Source organism: Ovis canadensis, chromosome 6 (genome assembly GCF_042477335.2).
Source record: "Ovis canadensis isolate MfBH-ARS-UI-01 breed Bighorn chromosome 6, ARS-UI_OviCan_v2, whole genome shotgun sequence".
Classification (NCBI taxonomy): Eukaryota; Metazoa; Chordata; class Mammalia; order Artiodactyla; family Bovidae; genus Ovis; species Ovis canadensis.
In genome coordinates, this window is record NC_091250.1 from 130,122,679 (window position 1) to 130,149,294 (window position 26,616).

Consider the following 26,616-nt stretch of genomic DNA (forward strand, 5'->3'; position numbering starts at 1 on the left):
CTGTGAGCGTTCTCTCTTTCTCTTTCTGAATCAGAGACCCATCTGGGAGGAGAGTGTGATGAGGACACTAAGCCTGAGGATTTCTAACGGAGGGCCCACTGCGGAGAGGGATGGGGGCAAGGTGGACCCTGGCCTGGCAGAGGAAGCAAAGCTGACTCTTACGTTGAATTCTGTCTAAAGCAGGTTCGTGACCTTGGGTGGGGGCTTCCATGCTCTGAGCCTCTCTCCCCACTCTGCTCGGTGGCCTGCCAGGCTTGGAATGGGACCTTGCCTGCACCCTCTTCTCGCCCAGGTGTCTGTGCTTACATTCAGGGCTGCCCCCTTGGTGGCCCCCGGGGTTGGGACATAAAGTCACTGTCTGCAAGTCCTGAAACCTAAGCCACAGGCATGGCTGCAGGAATAGGTCGTCTGGAAGCTGCCTTAGGGTTTTCAAAGTATCCCCCCTCCCCAGGCCACCCCAGCTTCTCAAGGTCTCCTCCTCATCCTCAAGGTGCTGGGTTCAGTTTCGCCCACTGCTGCTCCTTCAGAGGCCCCTGTAAGAGACCACCTTTCTACTTATGATCTGGCTTCATCCTGTCTCCCTGGGGTGATTTCGTCCATGATCGCGTCCACTTGGGGGTGACAGACCACTCAGCTGCTGAACCAGGCACCTGGCTGTGTTCACGCGGTTATCCCCAGTGCCTGGCACTTGGCTCTTCCAGAGTAGGTGCTCAGTAAATACAGGAAGAAAGGACCAGAGGAAGGGCGGAGGGCAGGAGGCGGGGAGGAGGAGGAAAAGAGCAAGGCTTGAGGACAGAGGTCTGTGGCCTGCGGCCCTGGAGGGTGGGGGCGCGCCCCAGGACCTCCGCCGCCGCGGTTGCTGAGCGTCTGGCGCTCGCCCGGGCGGGCGCGGGGCTGGCCGGCAGGTGGCGGTGCGCCCTCGGCTGCGCGGCGGCGGCGGCGGAGCGCCGAGTCCCCTCCTCCCGCCGGAGCCCTCCCCTCGCCGGCTCCTTTCTCTGCGCTCTCGCTCGCGCTCCCCAGCGCCCTCCGCTCTCCCGGCCGCGGTCTCTCTCGCCCGCGCCGCCCCGCCGCCGGCCCCGCCGCCGCCCCTCGGCGACCATGGCGCTCCGGGGATGCCCGCGCGCCCCGAAGGGCCCCGGCCCCACCGCCCGAGCCCCGAGCCCAGGGGCGCCGCCGCCGCCGCCGCGCTCGCGGCCGCTCCTGCTGCTGCTGCTGTTGCTGGCCGCCTGCGGGGCGGCGGGGCGCTCGCCGGAGCCCGGGCGCCTGGGTCCCCGCGCCCGGCTGACCCGGGCGCCGCCGAACCCGCCTGCGGAGCCCGCGCTGCCCGGCGGTGGCGAGGATCGGCAGGCGCGCGACGAGGAGCCCGGTACCCCGGGTCCCGGTCAGGCTCCGGGTCCCGGCGAGGACGGCGCCCCCGCCGCGGGCCAGGGGCGCTGGGCGCGGGCAGCGCCGATGGCCGGAGCCGCTTCGCGGGCGCAAGTCTCGCTCATCAGCACATCGTTCGTGCTCAAGGGGGACGCGACGCACAATCAGGCGATGGTGCACTGGACGGGCGAGAACAGCAGTGTAAGTGACCTCCGCGCGCCCCCGCGGGCCCTGACCCGGACGCCTCGGAGCCTCCACTTCTGGACGGCCCCGCAGCCGCCCCGCTATTCTCGGAGACATGGGGACGGGAGTTACCCCGGCGGCGCCCCTGCTGGCCCTGGGCCACTTGGGAAGAGGTCTCCAGATACGTGAGCACCCTGCCTCACCTCGGGGGACATTTCCACTGATTTCCAGGACCCTGAGCCGTTTCGGGGGCGCCCCCACTGGCCTCCGGACCGCAGGTTGGGGGTGTCTCTGGAGGTTTCGGGACCCCGGCCACCTTGGGGCGCCCCCAGGCCTTTTAAGATCACTCCCAACTCGGTGCTGCGCCTCGATCGCCTTCATGCTCCGCCGGGTCCGCCCAGCGCTGCTTCGGGATTTTTCTGGTTCCAGGATCCTCTCCACCTTGGTCTTGGCACTTCCCTGGGCTCCAGGACCTCCGCGGTCAGCCCGGCGTCCGGTTCTGGGGCAGCCCCTCTCCCGGTCCAGAGGACCCGCCGCCGGACGCACCTGGATGTGCGGGGGTCTACTAACGCGGGGAGCTGGGCTCCGCGCCGCGCTTCGGGCCAGCTTCCTGCACTCCCCGCCCTCCCCCACCTTAGCCGCTGCTTTGGCCTGGCTCCAGCTGGAAGTTGGACACTCTTACCCAGCAAAGATACTTCTGTTAGGGTCCTCTGGCGCCTCCTTCCACCAGCCCTGTGGGTCCTACCCGCTCTTCCTCTGGGTGGTGTGTCAGGAGTACGGGGCTCACCCTCAGCTTCTTCCCCTGGGTGGGGCTGGGCCGGGGGAAGCACAGCCAGCCGCTGTGTGTGTGGGAGGGGCTGGTTATGGGGAGAGGAGAAGGAAACCCCCTCCTCACTCCCTTGCATCCATGTCTGCTCATTGCCCAGGGGCTGCCCCCAACCCTTCTCCCTGATCACTGCTCCCCAAACTTCTGGAGAGGCAGCATAGGGCCAGGCCCTGCTGTGCATCAGTCCATCGGGAGTGGAGGGTGGGGGTCCAGGCGCTCCCCCAGGCAGGGCAGCAGTGTAGCCTGGGCTGGGTGGTACTGATACTCAGCTCCTGCCTAGCTCCGGGTGCTGGGCGCCCTGGAGGGGGGTGATGGGGGGGGAGTGAGCACCCTGGCCGGCGGGTTGGGAGCCTGTTGGTGCAGGGGCAGCGTGGGATGGGCTGCTTGGTCCAGAGCTCAGTGCCGGGCTCTGATCAGTCATGTGTGACCCTTTGCGACCGCATGGACTGTAGCCCACCAGGCTCCTCTGTCCATGGGATTCTCCAGGCATGAATGCTTGAGTGGGTTGCCATTTCCTCCTCCAGGGATCTTCCTGGCCTAAGGATCGAGCCTGGGTCTCCTACTTTGCAGATGGTTTCTTTACCATCTGAGCCACCAGGAAAGTGCCTGGAGGTCCAAACCCGCACCCGTCTAGAGAGAGGGATCGGACCCCAGATGTGCAGCCAGGCCCTGCCCTTCCCTCATGCCCGTTTCATTCCTAAACCTTGTCTTGTGTACTCTAAGCTGTACCTTTGGGACTGCAGGGTAAAACCTGGACACCAGTAACTCAAGGAAACAAATAAATATTGACTGTTAAGTCAACTCTGTGGAGCCAGAACATTCAAACCAAGCCTCCCTCTCCCCCTTCTCCCCCCAACCCCAGGTTCATCCAGCAGCTAATTCATTTTAGCTTCGTGGGGGGTGGCCAGCGGGGGTGAAAGAAGTTAGGGAGAGACACAGAGCAGGGGAGACCAGCCTCCCGGACGGGACCAGCACCTTCAGGACTCACTGAGGGCCAGCCGGCCCACCCCCATTGAGTGCAGAGTTTCCTTGGAAAGACAGGGGACAGGGCCTGGCAGAGGAGCCCACCTGGCTTTGCTCCTGGGGACAGTGGCTGAGTTGGGTCCTTATGACTTCCCTGGTTGTTGGCAGGTGGATGCCTGCAAGGGGGAGGTTGGGTGTGGGAAGGGGGTGCTGGTTTCTCTTTAGTAGGGGGCAGGAAGTCCAGATTTGGAGGGGAGCTTTGAGAGATGCCTTGCTCTCCTGGAGCTAGGAAAGGGGGCGGGCAGGGGTGACTGTGCGGAGCCCGCCGTGGCCTGGCAGTTGGTAAGTCACTCAGGAGGCGGAAGCCCATGTACTCTTGGCTGTTAACGTCTGTGGGTGAGAAGGCGAGCAGAGCAGCCTGGAGATGCCGACCAGGCGTTTGGCTCAAGCACCTCCCACTTCGCTTGTCAACACCGCCTACTCCCCAACCCCCAGCTCACCCATTCTCTGGAATGGGAGACTGGAGTCCTCTCTGGAAAAGCACATCATTCTTTGGCTTTGGCAGCAGGTGATGCCTGAGTTTCACTTGCCTGGGGAAAACTCAAGAGGAGTGAAAGCTGTAACCAAGCGCCGAGGAAAGCCATTTTTTTTTTTTTCTTCCTAGTCTCGGGTTTCTTAGCACTCCGCGCATGCGTTACGTTATTTTCTCCACTCTCAGAAATGCGCTCCAAGCCCCTAGGGCAGCCACAGGGCCAAGGATTTTAGCCAGGATTCTGCACTTGGATCACCTCCGCTCCTCTGCTTGAAAGCCCCATCTTTGAAAGCGGCAACAGGAAAGAAACTGACTCGAGGCTGATTTGCTGAGTAGAGTCTTTTCAAAATTTCATTTCACTTCGTTTGCGCAGGTATCCGGCCCCAAGGAGCTAGGCTCTGTCCGGGTGCTTCCCGTGAGCAGAGAAAGTGTTTGCTTCACCGTGTCAGGTGTTTTTCCAAGGTAATAGAAAAAGCATTTGCTGGGAGGGGTAGCTGCTTAAAACGGCATTTTAGAGCATCTGCAGAAAGGAATGGCGAATCACAGGATGTGAGCTGGCTCCAGGACAGGCCCCGTGGCTGTAGCGCTGAGAACATATGTGCTTTTTCCTTCCAAAGGCTTGGTTTCTTCCCGCTCCCATGGAGATGCACAAGGGGACTTGCTTGGAAGTTCAGACACTGCCTTTCTGTCTGCCGTTTAGCCATAGAAATGAATTGTTAGGTGTGAAATGAATGTTTCATTGCAACCAACCGGTGTTACCTTTGATGCTTCCAGACGGGGTGGTGCACAGAGGCTCCAGGTTGTGAGTCTCGCTAGCTACCCTCAGAGGTAGAGGGGTGATTTGGAGGCAAATATAACAAGAATGAAGGCTTCCCAGGTGGCTCAGACAGTCAAGAATCCACCTGCAATGCAGGAGACCTGGGTTACATCCCTGGGTGGGGAAGATCCCCTGGGAAAGGTGAATGGCAACCTACTCCAGTATTCTTGCCTGGAGAATTCCATGGGCAGAGGCGAGAGCCTGGAGAACTAAAATCCATGGGGTTGCAAAGAGTCGGACACGACTGAGCAACTCACACACACACACACACACACACACACACACACGACAGGATGCAGGTCTCTGCCTCCAGGCTCAGGGTTTGATGCTACCCCAATGGGACGGTGCTGTGCCCTGTCCCAATTTTCCTGCTTCTGGGAAATCCCACGTTATATATTTAAGTGCAGCTCTTCTGCAAGCCTTTCTTTAGGGCAGTGAAACTGTAGCTTTGATACGTTAATGGACTGGAATGTGAGCTTCCTGAAGCCAGGCCCAGTTTGCTTGGCTTTGTTACTGCTGGGCCACGAATTGGCCTGCCCTGCCCCCTCCCTTTTCTGCTTCTGCTCTGTGTCGTGTTTGCAGGGTTGGGTTGGAGATGTCTAGGGGAGCAGAGAGAATTCTGCCCTGACTATCCCTGCTCTCTACTGGGGGATCTTTGGGAACCTAACATTTGTGCATGTTTTATACCCAGAGACACAGAGCTCCGAATCAGAGCATGGAGCTTCTGAAGGCGTGAAATGGGTCACACCCGACACACCTGTCAGAGGTCAAGTTCCTTCAGGGCAGTTGTGTTAGCCTCCTAGGGCCACCACAGCAAAGAGCCGCAGGCTGGATGGCTCAGACAGCAGGGCTTCTCTCCGGGTTTTGGAGGCTGGTCATCCAAGGGCTTCCCTTGTGGCTCAGCTGGTAAAGAATCTGCCTGCAATGCGGGAGACCTGGGTTCAATCCCTGGGTTGGGAAAATCCCCTGGAGAAGGGAACGGCTGCCCACTTCAGTATACTGGCCTGGAGAAATCCTTGGACCGCATAGTCCATGGGGGTTGGAAAGAGTTGGACACGCCTGAGCGACTTTCACTTTCAACGGAGATCAAGGGGGCAGCAGGGTTGGTACCTCCCAAGGCCTCTCCCTCTGGCTTCTCGATGGCCCTCTTTGTGTTGTTCAGTCGCTCAGTCGTGTCTGACTCTTTGCGACCCCATGGACTGCAGCATGCCAGCCTTCCCTGTCCATCACCAACTCCTGGAGCTTGCTCAAACTCATGTCCATTGAGTTGGTGATGCCATCCAAGCATCTCATCCTCTGTCGTCCCCTTCTTCTCCTGCCCTCAATCTTTCTCAGCATCAGGGTCTTTTCCAATGAGTCGGCTCTTCGCATCAGGTGGCCAAAGTATTGGAGCTTCAGCTTCGGTCCTTCCAGTGTTGATTTTCTTTAGGACTGGCCATCTTTGGGTCTGCGTCCTAATCTCTCCCTACAAGTACACCAGTCATATGGAGTCAGGGCCCACTCCAGTGGCTTCATTTTAAGTCGTGTTAGTCACTCAGTTGTGTCTGACTCTTTGTGACCCCACAGACTGTAGCCCATCAGGCTCCTTTGTCCATGGGATTCTCCAGGCAAGAATACTGGAGTTGGTTGCCATTCCCTTCTTCAGAGGATCTTCTCGAACTAGGAATTGAACCTGAGTCTCCTGCATTGCAGGTAGATTCTTTACCATCTGAGCCACGAAGGAAGCCCCATTTTACCTTAATCCCCTCTTTAAAGACCTTATCTCCAAATATAGTCACATCCTGAGGTCCTGGTGGTTAGGAGCTAAACATATGATTTGTGAGGGAGGGGCACACTTTAACTCATAACAGTTGGGAAGGGGCCTCATTTACTTTTGTGTCCCTTGAGCTTCATGCAGGGGAGCTCAGAGTAGTCCTGTGGGGAAAGAAGGGATGGACATGCACAGTTAAGATATGGGGGCTGAGCACCATCTTCCCCAGTGGGGAAATCAGGGAAGACTGCCTGGAAGAGTCGCTATCAGGGTGAACTTACAGGTTGAGTGGGAGGGGGCACATGGGAGATGGAGAGGGGCATTCTGGGGGAGAGGCTACTTGAGCAAGATCTGCGGGGAGGGGATGTGAAGGCACGCTATGTGCCATCTAAGGAGACAATGAGCACATTGTGCATGAAGAGAAACCAGAGGAAAGAAGTCTGAAAACAAAAAACTGCTTGAAGTCACCTCCTAATGGGTCCCAAACATGAGGCCCAAGGGCCCAGCGTGGCAGTGTGGGTTATGGGTGCTTGAGCATCAGCTTGCCTGGGTTTGCAGCAGCCCTGTCCCTTTCTGGCTCTGAGGTTTGGGGTGGATGGACTGAGCTCTCGAGGCCTCGGTGTCTTAGATCTGGGGGAAGTGACGGCTCGAAGGTCTGTCTGCAGTACCGGGTCGTCCGTGTAAAGTGCTCCGACAGGGCGCGGCCTGAAGCAGGGACTCGGGGAGTGACTGCGGGGGCTGGGCTGAGTTTCAGCCACCACCCCGGAGGCATTGTGCAGGGTGGGCTTGGGGAGACCCTGTACAGAGGCTCAGGGAGGAGGCTGCTGCGGTGCTGAGACCTGGCTCAGGCCCTGGAGGGGGCAGAGGGAGGGGAGAGTGGGTCTGAGAGCAGGCTCGGGTAAGGATGGACAGGGCGTGGCTGCCCGCTTCAGCTCCAGCTTCCCTGTCCCCCCTGCAGGCCTCTGTCTTTCCTAGAGCGGCACTGGCCTCCCGGCTCATGGCCAGCCTTCAATGTCCAGAGGACCATAAGGGCCTTCATGGAAAGCCCTTCAGGTTCTTGAATGAATCCGGTGGCAAAGCTGATTTGTAGCCTGGTGTCTGATGATGGGGGCTTCGTGGTGACAGCTGTGGTCCACCCTTGTGGGCGGGCTTTGTGGCTCCAGGGCTTTCCATTTAAGTCTATAGAACCCTCTGTGAGATATTTCGGAATTCCAGGCCACCAGAGTGCCGGCCTGCAGCATTGTGGGGTGGGGACTGGATTGGAGAGAGAGGTTTCGTTCACGGTGGCTGAGCTGTGGCTGGTCTCTGCTTGGCCGGTGGGCATCTTCCCAGATGCAGGGTGGCTTTGCTGTCTCACAGCCTTCACCAAGGGCAGCCAGTGGCCACCTCGACACAGACAAAAGCAGACAGAGGTCGAGGGACGTGGTGACCAGCACTGAGTGGCTGTCACATTTGCTGTCAGGAAGCCAGCTGTGCCAGCCTTGGCCTGGTGGCGGGACCAAAAATGATGAGTGTGAGGGCAGCCGGTGCTGTGAGGCAGATGGTGGTCAGTGGACTCAGGGGTGGCCGGGTCTAGGAGAATCTTGGCATGCAAGCTGGCAGTGTGGTAGTTGGGGGGTGGCTGTCTTGGACGCAGGACCACCTGGGGTCTTTGGCATTCTTCTGTGCCTGGAGAACTTACTCGAAGTTTGAGAGTCCCAGGTGAGAAGAGACCTCACGTTAGCCTTCAAAGCAGCTGCTTTCTAAGAGGGTCTGTTAGGACTCAGAGAATGAACTTATGGTTGCTGGGGTGGGGGGTGGAGGGGGTGGGGAGGGTGGAGGGAGGAGATAGCTAGGGAGCTGGGGATCGACATGTCTGCTCGGCTATATTAAAGGTGGATAACTAACAGGGACCTACTAGACAGCACAGGGAGCTCTGCTCAATGTGATGTGGCCCCTGAACAGGAGGGCAGTTTGGGGGAGAGTGGATACATGCGTATATGAAGCTGAGTCATTCTTCTGTGCCCTTGCAACTGTCACGGCATGTGAATTGGCTAGATTCCAATATAAAATAAAAAGTTAAAAAGAAGAGGCTCTGTTAGGTGCTGGGGTGCAGTGATGAGCAAAATCAGTCACGACTCCTGTCCTGGTGGGACACTGGGACTGGACAGGGATTTATTACAGAATTCTCATGCCCTAAGGATCTATGCTCAGGAGGTCACCGAGGACTTCCTGGAGGAGGTGATGCTTGAGCAGCTCTGAAGGTGGGTAGAGTCACCGTCACTGGGGCTGAGGAGGAGGTTGGGAGGGTGAGAGGGTGCAGGCTGATGGTGAGGTACAGAGTCCTGGAAAAGCCTGTTGCACCAGGCAGAGAAAGAACAGGTCTGTCAATCAGGAAGCTTGGCTCAAAGGCACAAAAACAGCTCTGTTAATAAGGTTCCTGGACACATTGCACAAATCTACTTTTACTTTAATGAAGTGGCTATTTAATTTGTAGTTGCATGAGGGTTCCTGAGAGTGTTTTAAGGAGATCATAAATTAGCTTCATTCTTCTGCACGCCCCTTCAGATTAGAAGGCAGTCCAGCGCTTGGTAGGCCTCCTTTAGAGTTACAGTTGTTTTAACATTTGGTTTTAGCATAATTGGTCAGAGGCAGGCTCAGCCCCCCGAGGATGACACCGGGGAGTGTGGGGCTGGAGCCATGAGATCACGTGCCGGCAACACGCCAGGCACCCCCACGGCAATCCCCCAGTTCAGGAGGACCCGGAGTGGGAGCTTGTAAACTGCCTTCTGTTTGGTGGGGGGGCTTCCTCATTTTTCTTTTCTTAGCATCTGGAGAGTGAGTTATTTACAGATGCTTCCCAGTGGCCCGTTTCGCCCTTGCCCTACTAATTCCCGAGTTGGCACGGGTGCTTTATGGAGCCAGGGGCAATGCTGGTGAGCCTTGAAGCCAGCTGCCTCTGCAGCCCTGTTCCTGGCCAGCCCGGGCCCAGGCTTGGGAGCTCAGGAATCAGGGGGAGCCCTGGCTGTTGCGGTCACGGTGAGGTCTCCATCCCCGGGGTCTGGAAGGTGAAGCCCACCTGGGGGGTCTATCTGCTCGTGCTGTGGGAATCCTCAGAAAGCCTCATCCTCGGTGTGAGCGTGGATGCAGGGCACAGAAGTGCCATGAAAACGCACCTGTGGCTCTTCCGGGAGTGCCCAGTGAATGGCGGGCAAGGTGAATGCCCCACGCCGCCTCACGCGGGCTCCCAGGGTGTGACCACCCCTGACCTGCACTCCGTGGGTTGTAAAACACAGACCCGTTTAACCCATTCCCAGCCCCCCAGGAGCTGGTGATGACGGATGGACAGCCCTCAGAGGGTAGCAGGGAAACCCTTCCTGCTGCAGCTCCGGGATTCCAGGATACACAGCTTTGTATCTTCTGTATCCCAATTAAGCTCTGTTTATTGTTTTAAACATGTAATGGGAATCCTGGAATGGGAGCTCTCACTGGAGAAGTGGGGGAATAAAAAAAGAGAGAGAGAGAATGAAAACTCTGCTATTCTTTTGAGGTGGAAAAGGTGCTTCTTAATTTTGCATCTCTGCAGCAGTCAGTTACTGCATTCGTCCAGAAAATTATGATCATTTAATTAATTTCTTTTCACACCAGCTCGAAGATCTTAAAATAACAGCACCCTCCTTCCTTCGTGATTTTCTTGCAAAAGCCGATCATTCCCTTCAATGCCGAGCTCGTCTTGACTCCAACAGGGCACATCTCTTGCACGATGCCATGTCCTAATGCTCGGAGATAAATTAAGTTCAAATTAAAGGAAGAAAAGAGCCAGGCTGAGTGTGGCTGCTTCTATTCAAATGACTTTTAATTCAGAAAGGGTTCTTTATGAGTGTCTATGCCGCGTGTATTTCTGAGGCATCAGAGATACCATCTCCCGGGCCTTAGCTGGAGAGGCGGCATTTAGGATGGCCTCCATACTTCTGCTTCGGAGGTAATTCTATCTTAGAATAACAATTTCTCATCATTTACATATTGCTTCTGATTAGTAATCAGGAAGTTAATAATCACGGCCCCCTTTCATGTGCCCGTGGCTGTGCCAAGCACATCACAAGCATCATCTCATTTACTTCTGCAAACAGTCCTAAGAAGTGGATACAACTATTGCCTCATTTTACAGGCAAGGAAAGCACGGTTCGCAGCCTCCAGGGGACTTGCCCAGAGTCACAGAACTAATATAGGCCCCAGAGGTGATTTCACTCTTCACTCTTGAACCTGAGCTCTCCTTTTTAGGTCAAAAAATTTATTTATGCTTTTTTTCTTCTCTATTGTTTCTCAGCGGTGGTTCACTTCAGTTCAGTTGCTCAGTTGTGTCCAACTCTTTGCGACTCCATGGACTGCAGCATGCCAGGCCTCCCTGTCCATGACCAACTCCCGGAGTTTACTCAAACTCATGTCCATTGAGTTGGTGATGCCATCCAACCATCTCATCCTCTGTCGTCCCCTTCTTCTCCTGCCCTCAATCTTTCCCAGCATCAGGGTCTTTTCCATTGAGTCAGCTCTTTGCATCACGTGGCCAAAGTATTGGAGCTTCAACTTTAGCGTCAGTCCTTCCGATGAATATTCAGGACTGATTTCCTTTAGGATGGATTGGTTGGATCTCCTTGCAGTCCAAGGGGCTCTCAAGAGTCTTCTTCAACAGCATAGTTCAAAAGCATCAATTCTTCAGTGCTCAGCTTTCTTTATGGTACAACTCTCACCTCCATACATGACTACTGGAAAAACCATAGTTTTGACTAGACGGACCTTTGTTGGCAGTGGTGGTAAATTACAGATAACTTAGAATTTACCCTCCGAACCGTTTTTAAGTGGACATTCAGCGGCATGAAGTCCATTCACATGGCTGTGCGCCCATCCCCACCGTCGTCTCCAGAACTTTGTCATCTTCCCAAACTGAAACTCCATCCCCAAGAAACAGCAACCCCCGTCCGTTCCCACCTCCCGCTATGTCTGGAAACCAGCATTCTGCTTCTGTCTGTGAGTCTGTTTATTCTAAGGGCCTTGTATAAGCGGAGGCATGCACTGTGTATCCTTTTTGTATCTGGCCTGTTTCACCTGGTGTACTGTCCTGAAGGGTCACCTGTGCTGTAGGATGCATTAGAGTGCCCTTCTTTTTCAAGGCTGAATCATAGTCCACTGTGTGGATGGACCACACTTGCCTACCTGTTCATCTATCCATGGACACTTGGCTGCTCCCACCTCTGGGCTATTGGGAACAATGCTGCTATGGACACGGGGGTATAAACAGCTGTTGAAACTCCCGTTTTCACTTCTTCCGGGTATGTACCTGGAAGTAGGATTGCTGGGTCCTATGGTAACTTTGTGTTAGTTTTTGGCTTGAGCCTGTGGTCTGACGCAGCAGATGTCACTCCTGCATCTGCCTTGAGTTTTGCCTGCTTGTCAAGGCTGCAATCCCTAAAGGAACCCGCGGCCTATGCCGTCACCGTGCTCAGGGCCACCCCGTACCTGGGATCACACGGCGGGAGGCGGCAGTGCTCCTGTTTCTGCTTTCCTCCCACAACCCCCATCCTGCCCTTTGACACCCGAGGGGAGGGGGCTGTTACCTGGAGCCCAGGAGATCCAGATCTGTCTCCTGGGAAAGTCAGGAGTAGGCTGGCAGGCCAGGGGCGGGGGTGGGAGGTGGGTGGCCCAGAGGGGCGTGGCTGGGAGCTGCCACCTCCCTACGGTTAACCTTTTGCATTTCAAGTTCACAAGCGCTTCACTTCCTCCCTTTCCCCCTTAGGCCCTTTCCCTATGGACTACCTCACTGACTAGCTAAATAATTCAATTTTCACTCCATAAAAATAAAGCACTCAATAACAAAATCTTATGTTTTTCTCAATTTATTCCCATCGGAACGACTTAACCCCATCCAACCTGATGTTCTATCACTTGACCGTAGAGGGGCTTTAGGGTTTTTATCCATCCCTGCAGCCGCTCTTCATCTGTGATTGGAGGGAGCTGAGGGGCTGGCCAGGGATGCACACAGAGGGGCTTCCCAGCTCCGAGGACCACCCCTGCTTCCTGGCACAGGCATCCTCAGCTCTCGGTGTGTCATAGACTCCCCCACAGAACTTTCTCAGAATGTGGGTTTTATAACCAGCGCAACATTCAAATAGAGAGGACTGAAAGGAAATACGTTCTGTGGCCATAAAGTCACCAACATATTAAAACTAACTTCCTTTAGTCACACATCGATGAGAGTTAGCAGCAAGTGTGAGAACTCCTACAACTTTGACGTTGTGGTGAGCGTTAATGATAATTTGCGGTCAGCAGCACCTGTCTACACGCCCTGGGAAGCACCTGTGGTTGGTGACAAAGTCCCAGGTGCCAATGACAGCCTTGTGACTTGTTGCCTGCTTCATGCTGAGAGAAGTGCCCAACTGCAGCTGGAGTTGATGAACATAGAGAGGTCATTGCCGGGACTTCCCTGGCAGGTCCAGTGGCTAAAACTCCTCACGACCAGGGCAGGGGGCCTGGGTTTAATTCCTGGTCGGGGAACTAGATCCTGCATGCCGCACCTAAGACCTGCTGCAGCCAATAAAATAAATAAATATTGAAAATAATATTCAGTTCAGTTCAGTTCAGTTGCTCAGTCGTGTCCGACTCTGCGACCCCGTGAATCGCAGCATGCCAGGCCTCCCTGTCCATCACCATCTCCCGGAGTTCACTCAAACTCATGTCCATTGAGTCGGTGATACCATCCAGCCATCTTGTCCTCTGTCATCCGCTTCTCCTCCTGCCCCCAACCCCCCAGCGTCATTCTTTTCCAATGAGTGAACTCTTTGCATGAAGTGGCCAAAGTACTGGAGCTTCAGCTTTAGCATCATTGCTTCCAAAGAACACCCAGAGCTGATCTCCTTTAGAATGGACTGGTTGGATCTCCTTGCAGTCCAAGGGACTCTCAAGAGTCTTCTCCAACACCACAGTTCAAAAGCATCAATTCTTCAGTGCTCAGCTTTCTTCACAGTCCAACTCTCACATCCATCCATGACCACTGGAAAAACCATAGCCTTGACTAGACGGACCTTTGTTGGCAAAGTAATGTCTCTGCTTTTCAATATGCTGTCTACGTTGGTCATAATTTTCCTTCCAAGGAGTAAGTGTCTTTAAAATAATGTTAAGAGGTCATTATTTCTCCATCCCAGTTCATGGGTCCCTGGATCCTGTGATCCTGGAACTGGCGGTGGGGGAATCACAGGGGAGTAGAAGTGAAGGTAATGCCAGGTATGGGCTGCCCTTGTAGCTCAGTCAGTAAAGAATCTGCCTGCAGTGCAAGAGACCCAGGTTCAATCCCTGGGTTGGGAAGATCCCCTGGAGAAGGAAATGGCAACCCCCTCCAATATCCTTGCCTGGAAAATCTAATGGAGAGAGGAGCCTGGTGGGCTGCAGTCCACGGGGTCGCAAAGAGTCAGGCACGCCTGAGCAACTAACACTTACTTAGGGCATGGCTGGTGGGAAAGAGAGGACAGACGGACCCTGTGGAAATTATTCCCCAACCCCCAACCCCAGCTCCTGGACCTAGTGTCCTGTGTCCCCCAGGCCCCAGCCCTTCCCTTGGTCCTCACCAGCCCCTCAGGGTGTGGATTCCAGGAGGGCAGGGCTTCGGTCTGTCTGTTCTCTGCTGTCCCCCAGTGCCTGGTGCTTAGCAGATGCTCAGTAAATGACACCATGAGGAGGCTAGGAGGAGCTCGCTGGTCCTGAAGCGTGGCCAGCTGGGAGGCCTGGCCCGCCTTCTCCCCTGTTGAGTGTCTGGGCATGACCGCACGGCCAGTGAGTGACGGAGCTGGCCTCCCTGGCCAACTGCCTGCCCCTCACGAGACCTCTGAAGCTCTGCAAAGCCTTAGTTGATCTCAGCCTGTGTGCAGCAAGGGTCCTGAGCCTTCCCGGTGGAGATGAGCTCTTTGGGGGGGCAGATGGAGAGACGGGATGAGGCAGAAGGAGACGATCCAGAACCTTCGATTGGCAGCAGTGGCCAGGCAGCCAGGTCATGGCGCCTCTGCCCTCTGGCTGGGGTGGGTCAGCTGAGAGCCAGGGCACTCAGCAAGGAGACAGCAGCAGTCCCCAGTTCAGCTGGGGCTTCTCTGGGTCCGAGTGTCGTACATTCACGTAAAACAGAACCCAGCACCTGGCAGATGGTTGGCTCAGCTTTTCAACAGAAATAAGTGACTTCAGGGAACAGCCTTTAAACATGGAGGAGCTTTCCTGGAGGGGCGGCGTGTGGGACTTGGAAGGTCGACCCTGATGGGTGTCTTTCAACAAGTGTCTTCGTGGGGTCACTTGTTCATTCGTCTATCTGGGCTAAACGTTTCCTCCAGGCCAAGCTCACAAGCGGAAACATCACTTTGCCAACAAAGGTCCGTCTTGTCAAGGCTATGGTTTTTCCATTAGTCATGGATGGATGTGAGAGTTGGACTATAAAGAAAGCTGAGCACCGAAGAATTCATGCTTTTGAACTGTGGTGTTGGAGAAGACTCTTGAGAGTCCCTTGGACTGCAAGGAGATCCAACCAGTCCATTCTAAAGGACATCAGTCTTGGGTGTTCATTGGAAGGACTGATGCTGAAGCTAAAACTCCAATACTTTAGCCACCTGATGTGAAGAGCTGACTCATTTGAAAAGACTCTGATGCTGGGAAAGATTGAGGGCGGGAGGAGAAGGGGATGACAGAGGATGAGATGGTTGGGTGGCATCACCAACTCAATGGACATGAGTTTGGGTAAACTCCAGGAGTTGGCGATGGACAGGGAGGCCTGGCGTGCTGCAATCCACGGGGTCACAAAGAGTCAGACATGACTGAGGGACTGAACTGAACTGAAGCTCACAAGGATAGCCAGGTTCTGATGTCATCCCTGGGGAGGGAGGGAACCCCTGAAAATTTGCCTACGTCTTTTCTTCCAAGTTGCATCAGCAGGTCATCTTTTAAGAGGTTGAGAAGGTGTCACCTCTGGAGGCTGTGGCTATATGCTTGCACCCTCCCTTTACACCAGCACCCCTGGGGGTTGAGGGGGTGCTTGGAGCTCACCCCAGCATCTGGCCAGGGCTGTGCTAATGTGCCGGGGGTGGCATCCACCGGGAGTTTGATGTGGTTCCATTGTTGTCCCATTTCCTGAGGGGCTTGCTGGAACCAAGCAAAGTCCAGCAGTGTCGGCTCTGAGAGCCCACTTTTAAAGGGAGTATTTCTCCTTGACGTCTGGTTTCTGGTAAATTTCCTGATATGAATTATGGCCTGAAATGCTCACCTCCTAAGGTCCGATCAGACTTTCTTTTTATCTCACCAAACAGAGGCCCGGCAGCCACTGGGAAACCTGAAATCCGTGGCCTTCTGGGGAGGGGGGTCTAGTGGGAGGGGTGCTTTTCCAGCATCTCTCCCCCCACCGCACTGCCGGCCCCAGGGAGGGGAGCTGGGCCTGTGGTCACCAGTGCCCTCCTGATGAGGAGCCTGCCAGACGGGCCCTGGACACTGGGGTGACCTCGCCTCACACTGCCTGGCCAGCACCCCCACCTCACCCTTCTGGGATGTGCAGGTCTGGCTGACTTTGCTGCTGGCCACCTTGACCTCTGACCTGGGAGAAGGATGGGGGTGGGGGGACTGTCCACGTAGCACGTGGGGGCAGGAAGTGGACCGCCCTCTGTTCCAGGGGTTCGTGAGAGTCCTGCTTTCAGGAGTGTTTCCAAGCGGCACTGCCCACTGGAGTGATGAGGAATTATCGCCGGGGGTTGGGGGGTCTGGGTGGGATGGGATGGGAGGTGGGGCTGTGGCCCAGGCACCTGTCACATGATGGGGTCCCAGCCCTGCCTGTCCTGAGGCACCGCGTGCAGGGCCTGGGCCCCTCAATAGTGAAGGATGAGAGACTGCGAGTCTGTCCCCTGTCTGCCTTGGTTGGGGCCCTACCAGGCCTCATGGCTGGGCTTACTTCTCTGCCTGTCTCAGGGTCCCTGGGCTCCCAGGGGACTGTGGGGGGTATGACATCTCTATTCCCTTAGATGAGCTGGTGGCCGAGCCTGGGTCTGGGTGTCCTCAGTGTGAGAAGGGGCTCGTGGAGCTGCCTGTCTCCCCTGCCCTGGCTTGAAAGTGGCGGAGCCTGGAGGGTGGCCCCATCTGCCACCTGGCTCCCCTCCTATCCCAGGAAGGGGGTCTGAGGACCCACCGCCACTTGACCTGCAACGCGAGAGGCGTTTCGGGGAAGGAGGAGGGGGTGGTGGGCAGCCAGCTGCCCTCGATGCCCACCGGGCTCTTCCTGAAGCTCCTGCTATCCTCAGAAGGTGCTGACATTTATAGCAGAGCTGAGTCGGGGCCACAGACTCACTGTCCAAGACATCTCATGGGTCTGCCTTGCTTTCCTAAGTCGGTAGATTCTGACTTTCGGTCTTAACCCTCCTGATGGGAACGTAGCTTCCCCCAGTGCCTTCCCGTCTGGAGAAACCTGGGAGGGCTTCCCAGAGGTGGTGGTGGGGTGAAGGAGGGTGAGGGGAGGGTCGGAGGGCATCGAGGTGGTGGCAACAGCAGGGCTGTAGTGTGGTGAGTCTGGGAACCGAGGGTGGGCTGGGAGAAGGGAGAACCAGGAGGGAGCATCCCCAGGAGGAGCCAGGCAGTGAGACTGGACAGTCAGCGCCCTAACATTTGTCGCGGGGCCTTTTGAAGGGCATGGATCGTCCGCCTGAGACTCCACCAAGCGCATGCAGGCCCCCGGCTCATTAACAGGGAAGTGGGTGTGACGCTGGGCGGGTAGCTAAGAGTCTGTCCACTAATCCTTGAGGTGAGGTGAAGTCGCTCAGTCGTGTCCGACTCTTTGCGACCCCATGGACTGTAACCTACTAGGCTTCTCCGTCCATGGGATTCTCCAGGCAAGAATACTGGAGTGGATTGCCATTTCCTTCTCCAGGGGATCTTCCTGACCCAGGGATCGAACCCAGGTCTCCTGCATTGGAGGCAGACGCTTTAACCTCTGAGCCACCAGGGAAGCCCTCCCTCTTATTCTTGCTCCACCTGGAAGAAAATACAACGGCCATTTGCCATAGTAGTGCAGGAGCCTGGGGGGCTGCCGTCTATGGGGTCGCACAGAGTCGGACACGACTGAAGCGACTTAGCAGCAGCAGCAGCAGCAGCAGCAGCAGCAGGTCTGTGAAGAATGGTACCTGGTGTCCGTTTATGCCTAATTCTGTCAAGAACGTGCCCAGCCGGATGTGTGTGCAAATCTCTTCTGGGCCCTGCATCCCCGTGGGCGCCTGGCGGACTTCCTGTCCACCCCCCGCCCCCGCAACCCCGTGTTGGGGGAGGAATTCCTGCAGGAAGGAAGACAAGGGGCAGAGTGCAGGGGGCCCAGGATGAGGGCTGGCTCCCGTCCCTGGGCGCTCCAGGGTCTGCCTCTCCTCCCAGCCCCGGACAGCCAGTGTTGGTCACACCCCGTCTCCCCACCTGGTGTGTCTGGGCCGACTGGTGAGATCCTCCTGGTTGGGCCGAGGGTTCCTGGAGGGCGAGGGTGTGTGCTCGCGCTTCCTGCTGTCCCCATGGCTCCTGCAACTCTTTGTGCAGAAGCGGGTGTGTTAAGCAAGATTCTTGGTCACAAGTCACAGAAACCCAAACCCAGCTTGCCTGAGCGAAGAAATGGGCTTGTCAGCCCCCAGGTCCTAAATGTCAAGGGTGCTGGCTTCAGGTGTGGCGGGCTCCAGGGGCCCCGGGTGTGGCCTCTCGGCCTCTGTCCCCCGGCCTCTGTCTCTGCGCTCTCTGTCCTTGTGTGCTGGCCCCATCTCCGACAGCCCATCTGGTCATGGTTCCCTGAGCACCCGAGGCTGAAGAACGCTGCCTCCCACCAGGGCTTCCCAACAGAAGTCCAGACAGGGACCTGCTGGCTGGCACGGGGAACGTGTCACCCTGAACCCATCATCTTGGCCAGTTCAGTTCAGTTCAGTTGCTCAGTTGTGTCCGACTCTTTCCGACCTCATGGACTGCAGCACGCCAGGCTTCCCTGTCCATTACCAACTCCTGGAGCTTGCTCAAACTCATGTCCATTGAGTCAGTGATGCCATCCAACCATCTCATCCTCTGTCATCCCCTTCTCCTCCCACCTTCAATCTTTCCCAGCATCAGGGTCTTTTCTAATGAGTTAGCTCTTCCCATCAGATGGCCAAAGTACTGGGGCTTCAGCTTCAGCATCAGTCCTTCCAGTGAACATTCAGGACTGAAATGCTGATTGCCAGATGAAGTGCTGATTGCCAGGCCAGGGCGCTGACCCTGGACTCCTCCCCCCTTCGCCCCCACCCTGCAGAGGAGACTGAACACATAGTTCTGGGTGGGACCATGCAGAGGGCTCTGTGGTGAGTGACAGAGTCCAGCCGCAAGCAGCCCGGAGCCCCTGCCAGCATTTCACTGACCGCTCAGCCTCCCACACTGGGAGAACTCCCGTGGCCGTCCATGACGGCCCCCCACCACCCCCCACGGGGCCCTGCACTCCCAGACGGGTCAGTCGAGGGCTGCGTGATTTCCACATGGTCAAAGCCAGCACTGCCCCTCACTTCTGCTTTTGACAGCATGCTGAGTGGTGAGGCCCCTCAGCCTGTCTGCAGGGCCCCCCCTGGATCTGCAGGGAGTCACGCCCCCATGCACCAAGCTCAGAGTAGAGGAGGGCCCTGACTGGGTGGCCCTCCCTGCCTCTCACTGGCGTGGCGGCTCCTTCGAGGTGGCCTGGGCTGTCTGTTGGTCATTACACATGCAGTGGGCCACTGGTGCTTTGTGGGGACTGTCTGGGGTGAAGTGCAGGGGGGCAGCTGATGTCACTCCAGTAGGAGTGGGCGTTTCCTGGGACACCCGAGGCTTTGTACCCTGGATGTGGACCGTCACGGTTAGGGCTGGAGGCAGCCCTCTTGGGTCGTGTTATGGGTGGAAGGCAGGGCTGGGACGGTGTGGTCACCCTAGCCTGGGGCTAGGGGTGGGGTCCATGCTCCCCCCTATTCTGCCCCCGTGTTGCCAAAATCTCAACCCGAAGAAGCCCAGAGCCCCTGAGTTAAACCAGGGAAGACCGGTGTTGTCAGGCATCTTAGAGCCTCTTGGCCTTGTGTTCCAGATGATAAAACTGAGGTGCTAGGAAGTCAGTGGTTTGAACAGAGTCCAGAGCTGCGGGAGGTAGAGCAGAGCTAGACCAGGTCTGCAGGGTCCCAGGCCTGGGCCCTTTCCAGATGGTGATCCAGAGGGCCTGGGGGCGGGGGGGGCCGGAAAGGCTCTTGGACGCCTGAGCCCACCCTGGCTGAGTCTCCAGGCTTGGGGCCATTGCAGCAACTTTCCTGGGCTTTTATTTCACATATCTCCCCTGAGCTACAGAGTTCCCCATGGGGAGTGAAATGTGGGCAGGGCTGAGATTCCTTCTGCCAGGAAGTCGGCTACGAATCTTTGTTTTGGTGTCTTTGCCTCCAGTCTCCAGCCTGGGATGTCTGACAGGAGTCGTAGGAGAAGGTGAATCACAGATGGGTCTTGTCTTCGAGAAGGAAGCCAGCCTGCGCTCACGGCTTCTTCTGCCAAAAGGACAGCTGTTGGGTGGGAAGGCTCTGGGGGTGCAGAATCATTCAGCAGACGCCACGTGGGCACCTACTGTGTGCAGGCTGGCTGCCCAGGAGGAGTCCAGGGTGGACTCAGAGGTCTCAGCATCTCCAGGGTGCTCGGAGGTCACCGAGTCCCAGCTGGGGATCTTTCCAGGGACGGGAGGCTCACCCCTTTCCTGAGACAGCGCATTCCAGGGTGTCTGGTCTCGCTGAGAGCAGCTGAGGTCAGCACCGAGTCAAAGGCGCCTGAGAAGGTGATGCTAAAGAAAGCAGGGCGTGTTGTCTGGATGGACCTGAAGGGGACCTATCTTGGCCGGTGGGGTTTCTGGGCTGTGAATCTGTCCAACTCAGGAGCCTCGCGGAAAGCAGGGCGGGGACTTCCCAGGTGGTCCAGTGGCTAAGACTCTGTGCTCCTAATGCAGGGGGCCCCGGGTTCAATCCCTGGTCAGGGAGCTAGATCCCATGTACTGAAACTAAGACCAAGCACCGCCAAATAAATAAATATTTTTTTTTTTAAAGAGGAAAGTAGGGTGATGCCCAGCACTGCTGAATGACCCCAGTCTTGCCTCCATGTGACGGCATACATTAGCCGAAGGTGAGACCAGGTGGCCTTGTCTCTGTGAATGGTGAGCGCTGGCCCCAAGTGGAAGCCCAGCCCTGGACTGGTCCGCCTGGGGCCAGCAGTGCTGGGCAGAGGGGTGGGGGCTGCCGCCGCTCTCCCAGGGCCACGTGTGCGTGCTCTGGTTCCTTCCTGGCTGCTGTAACACACGACCCAAGCTCGGTGGCTGAGAACAGCACGATGTATTTTCTTACGGTTCTGGAGGTCAGACGTCCAGAGTCGTTCTCTCCGGGCTGGAGTCCAGGCGTGGGCAGAGCTGTTCCCTCCTGGGCCTCCCCCGCCCTCCCCCTGCGGGGAGAATCGCTCCCCCCTCCTGCAGCTTCTGGAGGCGCCCGCGTTCCTTGGCTTGCGGCCCTTCCTTGCATGACCGCGATCACTGGGCTGCCGCCACTTCTCGGCCTCCTTGCCGACTCTGCCCCACAGTCCTCAGCTCTGGGCCCCCAGACCCCGTGGGCTCTGCCTCCATGCCCACGTCCCCTTGCGCTGGGTCAAATCTCTCTCTGCCTCCCTCTTTCGAGGGCCCGTGTGCGTACGCTGGGCCCACGTGGACGGTTCAGGATCATGTCCCCTTCTCAAGACCCCTCATCACGGCTGCAGGATGCCTCACAAGGTCATGCAGGTGGCGGCTCTAGGCATAACGATGTGGGCATCTTTGAGGACTGGCGTCAGCCTGCTAGCCCTCTCTCTCGCCGGCCTTGCCCCGGCTTTACACTGCGGCTGCCGCAGACTGTCCTCTGGCCGCTCCTGCACTTCAGTCTTGGTCTCTGTACCTCCAACCCCCTCTGTCTGGTCTGGAACCTTCCAGCCTGGGCTCCTGACCGCTGGCCTCCTCTGCTTTGCCCCTACCATCGCCCATACTGGAGACCATAATGTTCTGCCCCCGCTCGTCTCCCTGGGACACTGGCGTCCCTGCTTAGGGCCTGAGGACCCTGTGGCCTTACAGGTGCCAGAGCCGTTGGGCATAGCTGCTCTCAGTGAATGTGGAAGGACCAGGTGAGTGGAAGTGTCTGTAGTGAGCTGCAAATAAATGAAAGCTGTTTTTAAAGTGCATTTAACCGACGTGCGTGGCACTTGGCCTCTTGTGTCCAAATCCTTCTGTCTATTGGACCTGCTTGAGGGTCCACGGAACAGACAGCCCCTGTCCTAAGCCCGGGTCTGTGTGCTTTTACTGAAGACGAACGCTTTTAAGTCTCTTGGAGGTAAAATTTGGCCAACTTGTTTTGGCTGTGGTGTCTGGCTTATAGGGTCTTAGTTTCCCAACCAGGGAACTGGTGCCCTCGGCAGTGAAAGCTTGGAGTCCTAACCTCTGGGCAGCCAGGGAAATGCTATGAGCAACTCCAAATGATAGCAAATCGCAAATACTGAACGTTTATGAATGGAAGGCAGATGCCCCGGGGTGTGCGGAAGGGAGCGGCCCCCAAACCCACGACAGAAATGCCCAAGGCCTGTGACTTCTCTCAGGTTACTTATTTAGTTTTGTGGGTGAGTGCGTGCGTGACAGGGCTTCCCAGGTGGCACCAGTGATATAGAACCCGCTTGCCAATGCAGGAGACGTAAGAGACGCAGGCTTGATCCCTGGGTCGGGAAGATCTCCTGGAGGAGGGCGTGGCACCCCACTCCAGTATTCTTGCCTGGAGAATCCCCTGGGCAGGGGAGCCTGGCGGGCTGCAGTCCACAGGGTCTCAAAGAGCCGGACACGACTGCGCGAGTGAGCACACACACACTCGTGTGCGACAACAGCGCACAAACGGGCGAAACGGAGAAGCAGCCGGTGGTTTGGATGAGCAGGAGAGGAAGCCTTGAGGGGGTGACTGGTGAGCACCTTCCCCTGGGAGGCTGGGGTCTTGAATAGAGGCTCGGGTTTTAGGATGGTGATGGCTGGGGGTCTGGGGGAAGGCTGAGAGCCCTGGAGAGGGGAGCTAAGCCAGGCCGGGTCACATCGCCCGTGGGGAATAAGGTCCCAGGCCTGCGCCTCCTGCTGATTAGCTGTGACCTTGGGTGGACCATCACACGCATAGTGTGGGACTCTCTCCACAGACCAGCGGATGGCCAGGGTGGGCTGAGCCGCTGGACCGGCCAGGAGTCAGGGGCCAGCCCCCTGCAGAAGCAGAAGTTCACCTTTGGAGCTTTGTGAGCCGTCAGACTTGGCTGAAGTAGAGGACTGGGTTAAACAGCGGGAGAAACCCAAGCAAGGAGATTCTGTGTTCCTAATTGCACTTGGCCGGCTCACCTCCCATTCGGCCGGGTGTCACCTCCTATTTGCGCTGCATAAATGGATTCTAATAGCTTTCTTCTCTATCACTCAAAGAATGGCCTTGGTAGCCAAGAAGGAAATTAGTTTCAGGTGAAAGCCTATTTTTGCCATGGTGAAGACCAAACTGTTAATTACCTAGAAATCACATGAAAATTTTTAGCCCCCCAAAGTTTTTTCTTGGGTTCAACTTTTTGTAGATACTCATTATAGATACTGGCTTCAGCACACTGAAATAATTCCTCTCTCAAGAGATTAAAGACATGTAAAACGCTATGCCTTGTTAAACACAGTGCATATTCTTTTTCTCTATTTCTGCTCGGCATATGGGGTGGAAATAGGAGACTGGGGAATTTAAAAATGACTTGATACCTTTTCTGTATTTAACTCATGGTGGATTCCATACTCTGTGTATGTTTTCACTGAAGCTGGTGGGAATTGATGGCAAGGGTCTAGAAGGCCACCCTTTAATGTTCTGTTGACAGATCCTCGTGGGACTGTCGTGCCTCATTTCTAATACGTATCCATCCAGCCGTGTTCACATGCAGAGGACCGCCATGGGGCTTCCCAGAGCTCTTGACGTCAAATCCAGACTCCTTGCCTGGCCTCCACTCGCCCTGCCCTCTGCCCTCTGCAGAGCTGTTCTTCCAGCTTCTGGACATGTCAGGCCCTCCCCACATTATTGCCCGAGTTCCTGTGATTCCCTCTGCCTGGAATGTATGTTGGCTCCATCTCATTTTGAGGATCTTTGCAGTGAAGATTTCCCATCAGTCTCCTTAAACTTGTATTTCTAGTCTCCACCTGTTTCTTTAATTACACCAGGCAACCCGTATTTGGTTTATCTTTTTGTCTGCCTGTTTAACTGTTTCTCCGTCTGCATCAGAAATTGTCATTTCCTAACTACAGAGATGGTTTTAGATTTTGGGGCCACGTTGAGGTTGAGATGATGCATGGGACAGCTGGGTGCTGAAGCCCTGCAGGTCTGGGAGTCCCTAACTTGCCCTATGGTATCTGTAGCCCCGGCAGCTCCCCCAGGGAGCCTGGTTTAGTGGATCTGGGCAGAAGCCTGGCACCTGGATGGTTCTAATCTGCAGCTGTCCTGAGCTAGGAACTTGAAGGAAATGCACGAGGCCTTGCAGGGCAGATGGGACCCCAACTCAGCCCCGCGGGGGCCACCACGAAGCCTCAGAGCCCTGCCTCCCTGTCCGTGTGAAAGTTGAGGAGTGTTTGGCTCACTTGGTGGAAGAAGCCAATTTGTGGAATGGATTTGAGTACTAGTTCCATGAAAAGCATTCATAGCATTTAAACAGTACCCAGTGCTGGCCACCCAGCCCAGCTGGCTTAGTGTCCCCAGGGCTGGGCTGAGGCTGCAGATTGCGAGCCTGGCTTTGTCACCAAGCCCTGGCTTGGCTGCAGGCCTGATGTGGGGAGGATGCTCTGGAGTGAGGAGGCCAGCTCCATGGTTTTTTCCCAGCTCCTGAAGCAGAGACCGAGGCTCGGGGATGACAAGGCCCAGGGCCACGCTCCTGCTCTGTGGTACGTATTGGTGCTGGCGTGACCTCCCATTGCTGGAGGGTGCAGTGTTGGAACAGGTTTCACTCTGCACCCTAAGTTAAAGCTTGGTGCATAGTAGGACCTCAGGGAATAATTGGAGTGTAGAGATACATGGATGCGGGAGAGGCAGAAGGAGAGGGAAGGGCTGGTTTTCCTAATTCCTGGGCTTCCCTGGTGGCTCAGACGGTAAAGCATCTGCAATGAGGGAGACCCGGGTTCGATCCCTGGGTTGGGAAGATCCCCTGGAGAAGGAAATGGCAACCCACTCCAGTACTCTTGCCTGGAAAATTCCATGGATGGAGGAGCCTTGTAGACTACATTCCACGGGACAGCAGAGTTGAACACGACTGAGCAACTTCACTGGTTCACTGGTTCAAACCCGTGAGGGGCGTGGGTGGGTCCCAGGCAAGCCAAGATGTTGGTGCCCCCTTCAAACCGATTTTCTGAAAATATCCACTCAGTGTTCACTTCGGTGAGGGTGGGATCGATTCAAGCAAGGACCAGGGCTGCAGCCTGACTCAGGGCGAGGTGCCTTATGCCAGCGGTCCCCAACCTTTTTGGCACCAGGGACTGATTTCGTGGTAGACAGTTTTTCCACGGACCAGGGGTCAAGGAATGGTTTCAGGATGATTAGAGCATATTCCCATTTATCGCGCACTTTATCTCTATTATTATTGCATCAGTTCTGCCTCTGATCACCAGGCATTAGATCCCAGAGGTTGGGGACCCCTGCCCTATGCTGGGTCCAGCACTTGGGGTGGTCTTCCTGGGCTGGTGCTCAGAGGCAGCTGTTTTCAGTCCTTCTCCAGGTGCTTGCTGGGTCCTGTGCAGTGGGCAGGAATTCAGGGGCTGAGCTTATGTGAAACTTTCAAGAAATGATTTCAGCAGTCTTCACATTTAGTTTGTTTCCATGTTGCTATAGGAAGTAAATGATTAATTAAGCGGCACCCACACAGCTTCTTAAAAAAGGAATGATTTTCCCAAACAAAGCAATGTTCCACTGATTTGTCAGAGAGAGGAAAGAAGGCTTTAATAAGCAGGATGCTGTTTAATAAATCATAATTACTTACGTGGGCAAATGCGCCAGCTCACGGAGGCGCCCAATTAGACATCTAATCACATTGACTTTCTCCTTTGTGCTGGCATGCTAACTGCCCACCCCTAGGGTTGACCAGATGTCCCTGGGTTCTGATGGGCAAATAGTATCACCTTCTTTCCTTTCTGTTTTTCCCCGGGTTGCTGAAGTGATGTCCTTGAAGGCTTCTTTCCAAACTGGTGTGCATCAGACTCTCCTGGGGGGCACTTGTGATAAAGACATATCACTTAGATGTCCCGAGTGGGAGTGGCTTTCATGGAGCTTGTGTTTTAGCAGGAGGAAGGACACAGAACCAAAAACTAGTGAAGTATGTTCCGATGGTGGTAAACGCCACGGGGAAAATCAAACTGATAATGATCTGCAGGGGGCAGGGCGGTCATGGATGGCTTAGGAGCCTGCATGCAGGGGGTCTGAACTGGGAATGGGCTTGGCAGGCTTGAGGGACAGACAGAAGGGTGGTGCCTCATGACTCAGCAGTCTTATCCCTTAAATATATGTACACACATGTGTTCAGTTGCTTTTTTTGATTTCTTTTGAACTGTGATGTTGGAGAAGACTCTTGAGAGTCCCTTGGACTGCAAGGAGATCCAACCAGTCCATCCTAAAGGAAATCAGTCCTGAATATTCACTGGAAGGACTGATGCTGAAGCTGAAACTCCAATACTTTGGCCACCTGATGTGAAGAACTGACTTGTTGAAAAAGACCCTGATGCTGGGAAAGATTGAAGGTGGGAGGAGAAGGAGATGACAGAGGATGAGATGGTTGGATGGCATCACTGACTCAATGGACATGAGTTTGAGCAAGCTCCAGGAGTTGGTGATGGACAGGGAAGCCTGTCGTGATGCAGTCCATGACTTGCAAAGAGTCAGACACAACTGAATTGAACTGAATAATCAAGAGAAGTAAAAACCTGTGTCTACAAAGAAGCATGTATGAATATTCATTGCATCGTTATTCACAATAGCCCAAAGTGGAAACAACCCAGATGTCCACCAACGGATGATGGGTAAGCAATGCACTGTATCCATGCCAGGCTTTCCCCGGCAGCTCAGCGGCAAAGAATCTGCCTGCAATGCAGAAGAAGCAGGTTCAATCCC

General features: G+C 55.8%; 1 protein-coding gene across 2 annotated transcripts in view; it reads left to right on the forward strand.

The window, feature by feature from the left end:
• The first annotated feature begins 994 nt into the window (after window positions 1-994).
• The window catches only part of SORCS2 (sortilin related VPS10 domain containing receptor 2), a 491,847-nt gene continuing 466,225 nt past the window's right edge, over window positions 995-26,616 (forward strand). For both annotated transcript variants that reach the window (XM_069594798.1, XM_069594797.1), the window contains exon 1: window positions 995-1,566. In XM_069594798.1, coding sequence (XP_069450899.1) covers window positions 1,099-1,566 — 468 coding nt within the window. In that variant the 5' untranslated portion in view covers window positions 995-1,098. The remainder of the gene's footprint in view (window positions 1,567-26,616) is intronic.